This window comes from Momordica charantia, assembly GCF_013281855.1.
Source record: "Momordica charantia cultivar OHB3-1 chromosome 11 unlocalized genomic scaffold, Mcharantia_2.0 BLBB01000011.1, whole genome shotgun sequence".
Classification (NCBI taxonomy): domain Eukaryota; kingdom Viridiplantae; phylum Streptophyta; class Magnoliopsida; order Cucurbitales; family Cucurbitaceae; genus Momordica; species Momordica charantia.
In genome coordinates, this window is record NW_028275159.1 from 10,656,388 (window position 1) to 10,661,021 (window position 4,634).

Genomic DNA, 4,634 nt, shown 5'->3' on the forward strand with positions numbered 1-4,634 from the left:
TTACAAACATTTAGAGATATTTCAGTATCAATAAATCCATCGGACAATTCTTTGTAGTGTGGGCTCCTTCATTTCCTTTTGGTAGGCTTCATTCATAATTGTTATTTGTTTTTCTTTCTCATTCTTCCGATTATAAATAAATGTTTGTGGATTATGAGTAAAATATGCATCCATTGGACCTTCAGTCCAGGATTTAATTGATTATAAACTTGGTCTTTTGAGTTTGAAGAAAATCTCATACTTGAATCACTTATAACCAAATATCCTCATCTTCATCCTCCATACCAAAATCTTCACCATCAATCTCGAGTATAAGAGTTCTTTTTTCTTTTATCACCTTTTTCTTAGACTTATGTTCTTTTAACTTCTTCCTTCACACGATCCGAACACTTTTCGCATGCAATTGCATTTCTATATCCACGAACAAGATGTTGTTTCACCCTATATACTCATCCTTTTGTCACTTTTGAACAAAAACTACAAATAAGTGTAGATTTGCCAATCGAGCATACTTCCATGCTAGATCTTTTCTTGGACCTTCATTACACATCTATGTAAATTTGTAAGGTAACCAATACCAACCTAATCAGTTAAATAAATGGCTGGGGAGAGAGAGATTACATTTGGTTGCTGGAGAAAGAAATCGCAAAGCTACGATATACGATACATTAAATTTTAATTACGATTCACGAGTTAACAATTTTGGCTAAGAATACAGCCAAACAATTCTAATTTCGCAAAAACGGTCACAAGCAAGAGGGGTTTTGGTGAACAAAATATACAGTTCCTTTGTTTGTAAAAGGAGTTAAACAACTCTTGGAAAGCTCTGACGCGAGGACATGAAAAGTTGGATCATAAACAATCAAGTGGGTTGGGTTTCACAATTTAACTCAGCTTCTTTTTCTAAAGACGATTGTTGGGAAAATGAGATGCAAATTGAGGACAGAATCACGAGTTTCTTGAGCAACAAATGCAATCCATTGGCTTTGCAAGGACCAGCAAATGGCCATACTTCTACTGTGTGAGCTTACAATGTTCAAAATATTTCTTGAAAAAGGTAGAAAGAAAAGGGAAAACTTATTGGACTCTTACTACTTTGTTGCATCAAACTTAGCAACCACACATTTAAGGGTGGTAGTTAAAAATGTAACGTGATGTGATTTTCGCATACTTTTAAGAAAAGTATGTTAAACGAATCTATGGGGCTCCATTGAAATATCGATGCACAGGTCGCTAACGTAAATGAAGTCGATTCCTGATCAGTGTATTCCTTTGTGTATAATTGTTTACCTTTTCATGTTGATAAAATAGCCTTGTTACAGAAGATCGATCAGTATGCTCCAATGCATACTCAAAAGATGAAACCCAGTCTTCGAAAACTAAGGCTTGATCTAAGGTGTCTTGCCTCATCGAAATTGGTTAGACTTCAACGCTGTGTACTCGACGCACAGTTTTGATGTGTCAACAAGGTTGATGGTCCATGTTTTTATCTTCATCCATACCGTCTACTACGTCCCTGCATCACATGTACTGACATTCCGTTATTATAATGCACCAAGTTCTTTTGAGTAGATGCCTCGGTGAGATGCTCAAGATATCACAATACCTTTGAAGTTTAATATCCAGAATCGAGATATGCACTAGTCCCATCAAGAATCTTGCTTGGGATGTCAAGAAAAAAGTACAAGAGCTTAAGCCTTTACCTCGTTAGATCGTTTACACCAGATCCATCACTGATGTTAGGTCGCTTTCTATTTTCTTCGGAATCAGAATCATAATCTTCACCATTCCAAATGCGGCGTTTCGGTCTCCGTTCAATGTCCTCTTCCACCTTACAACCAAAGCATTACCATCTCAGAACAAGAAAACACCACAGAGAAACAGAAAATTATGCGATTTAGTAAAATTATTGTGCAGGTGCTTCGTAACCTCTTCTGGAACTTCTGATGAGGGAGTCATCTGGAAAGGAACACTTGGTGCATGTGGGAGTCTAGAGAGTTGCTCCACCAGGGTGTTCCTAGAAGAGATAGAGGAGGCAACTTGTCTATATTAGATTTTTCAGTCAGATGACATAAAAGCATAAAAGTTCTTACAAACCCAACAAGTATTTAGCATTTGAAGAATGAGCAAGAAATTATCTATTCCATAGATATGAGTTTTCCATTATTCACACTCTTTCTGTTACCAGAATGAAAGAAGAATGACACTGAAGAAGCCAAACCGCAAAAGAAACTAAGTTCACAGTGTTCAATCAAACGAAGTACGTCATGAAATGAGCAACACACAATCACAAGTTACCTTATCTTTTCCATATCTTTAGGTGAGTTAAGATTCTCCATGTTGGATGGTTCTATGTGAAGTGTATAATCAGGTCCGAAATACTCGAAATACTCATTGTAAGGCAATTTGTTGTCCGGTTCAACTCCCACAGCAACTGCTGTCTGTTAAGAGAACGTATCATAAATTAATTCTAGAAGGAGATAAATTAAAGGCACATGGACACAAAGAAAGAGAGATGGACACCTCATAACACCAACAGCGGGCGACATTGCGGATTGTATATCCTCCTCCACCCAATACCATTAAAGGAACGTTAAACGATCTCAAGAAACGAAGGCAATCCGCATGGCCCTTTACAGATAAGTTGAAGCATCCCAACCTATCCCCAGATAAGGAATCGGCTCCACATTGGAGTACTACCGCTTCTGGCTGATACACCTCCATAACTTTTTGAATGAGAGGCCTAAACAGACCACGAAAACTGTCATCATCCATTCCATCATTTAAGGGGACATTAAGGGCATAATTTTTACCAGTCCCTACTCCAACATCCTTAATGTGCCCAGTCCCTGGAAAGAAATCCCCAAATTTATGAAAGGAGACCGTCATTACTCTGTCAGTGGTGTAAAATGCCTCTTCCACCCCATCACCATGATGGACGTCAATGTCAATGTATAATACACGCTGCACAATGATAATTAGCAGCTTAGAACGTAGAGCATTGCTAAAGCTTTAATAGGGGAAAATCGAAATTCAGAGAACCCAAAATGATAAAAGAAATTCAAGAAACTAATCTAAAGGCAGGGGAAAACAAGAAAGATTTAGAAATTTTGGATAACCGGGAGTCGGAGCTTTTGCTCCCCTATACCCAAGGGTACCCGTGCCCCCCAAAGCTCAAACCTGCTTTAAGGGTTTTTGGTATGGAGCTCACTAGAAGTTCGAACTTGAGACCTCTAAGTCAGTATGACCAAAAGAGCCTAAACCCCAACTAGGACGCCCCTTCCGGCTTAAGAAAGGTGGCTTTGATTATGAAGGAGGAAAAATAGTCCTAATAACAGCACAAAAATAATCAAAGAATAAAGATATTATGAATGTGTAATCCAGAGAACACCTCTGCTTCAAGCAGAAATTTTCAGCCAGGCTATTCACGTTAAGATCCAAATTGCTAAATAATCAATGATACTCGAAGTTCAACAAAACAAAAACAAAACAATTTCAAAAATAAACAAGAATATTTAATAGATCAAAGAACAAAATATCCAGCAGCACAGTGGGTCAAAACCAAAACATAAGAATAAAACACAATTATTCTTCAATCTGTAAGAACATTACCCTGTGATACTTCAGCAGCTCAAGAATACCCAAGACAATATCATTGACATAACAGAAACCAGAGGCCTCAGACTTCTTAGCATGATGAAGACCACCAGCCCAATTAATAGCAATATCAGCATCGCCGCGATTGAGCTTGACGGCAGCACCAATGGAGCCTCCAGCAGACGCCTGGCAGAAGCCGAATAAGCCATCAAAAACAGGGCAGTCCTCGCCAACATTAAAGCGCTTGAGATGGCGAGAGAAGGAGTGATCGGAGAGCGTTTCGGGGGATACGGAGGCGAGGAAATCGACGTAGTCATCGGAGTGGAATCTCCGGATATCCTCCGTAGCGGCAGGGTAGGGCCGGTTGATCTCCATCCGGCGATGGAGGCCGTAATGAACGATGAGATTGTGGGCCATGCGGATACGGTGGGGCTTCATCGGATGGCCTTGGCCGTAGTAGTAATCGCCGATTATGGGCTCGTAGAAGTAGGTCACTCGGCGCTTCTGGCCGTCGGGACCTGATAGAAGTGAGGCGCCGCCGAAACTGTCATCGGCCATATCGTGGAGGACCCGCCGCCTTGGTGGGTCAGGCTGCTGCAGAGGGAGCCGGAGGAGCTATCGCCACTGCTTGGAAGAGATCGGAGAGAAAAGTGGGTTTAGGAGATTGAGAGTGGGAGAGAAAGGGATGTCGGGGAAGTGAGAGAGAGAACTTGCATCGGTTGCCCTAATTAGATTTGTGTTTTTTTTTTTTTTTTGAGATTTGTTTGGTTGGCAATTTGGATTTTGTTTTTATTCAATTTAGCATAGTTTTGATTTCTAAAAACTATTTTGAAAACAACCTTTTTATGGGTCTTCTCAAATTTTGAATTTCAAACTTGTAAAGTTATATTAAAAAAAATAAAAAGTTTTAATAAATATATTATTTTATATTATGAACCTATTTTATTTATTAAAATTAAAATATGTAAAATATAATATGTTGAAGGTAAAATTCATTGAGGAACAACCTGAAGACAACTGTTGGTTTCATGACATCA

General features: G+C 39.2%; 1 protein-coding gene across 1 annotated transcript; it reads right to left on the reverse strand.

Moving 5' to 3' along the window:
* Nucleotides 1-1,234: 1,234 nt before the first annotated feature.
* LOC111021709 (histone deacetylase 6) lies at nucleotides 1,235-4,338 on the reverse strand. Its single transcript, XM_022298746.2, has 6 exons — nucleotides 3,613-4,338; nucleotides 2,524-2,964; nucleotides 2,299-2,441; nucleotides 1,930-2,017; nucleotides 1,704-1,831; nucleotides 1,235-1,516 (listed from the first exon to the last, which is right to left on the reverse strand). The coding sequence occupies exons 1-6, from the start codon at nucleotides 4,153-4,155 to the stop codon at nucleotides 1,462-1,464; spliced, it is 1,398 nt and encodes a 465-aa protein (XP_022154438.1). The 5' UTR covers nucleotides 4,156-4,338; the 3' UTR covers nucleotides 1,235-1,461.
* Between the last annotated feature and the right edge of the window lie 296 nt (nucleotides 4,339-4,634).

Bases quoted from the DNA above. Each gene is read 5' to 3' on its own strand.
- LOC111021709 (XM_022298746.2), bottom strand. From the start codon at position 4,155: ATGGCCGATGACAGTTTCGGCGGCGCCTCACTTCTATCAGGTCCCGAC. The intron at 2,965-3,612 runs GTAATGTTCTTA...ATCATTGTGCAG, and splicing joins AGCTGCTGAAGTATCACAGG to CGTGTATTATACATTGACAT. The intron at 2,018-2,298 runs GTAACTTGTGAT...TATCTCTTCTAG, and splicing joins AAAGATATGGAAAAGATAAG to GAACACCCTGGTGGAGCAAC.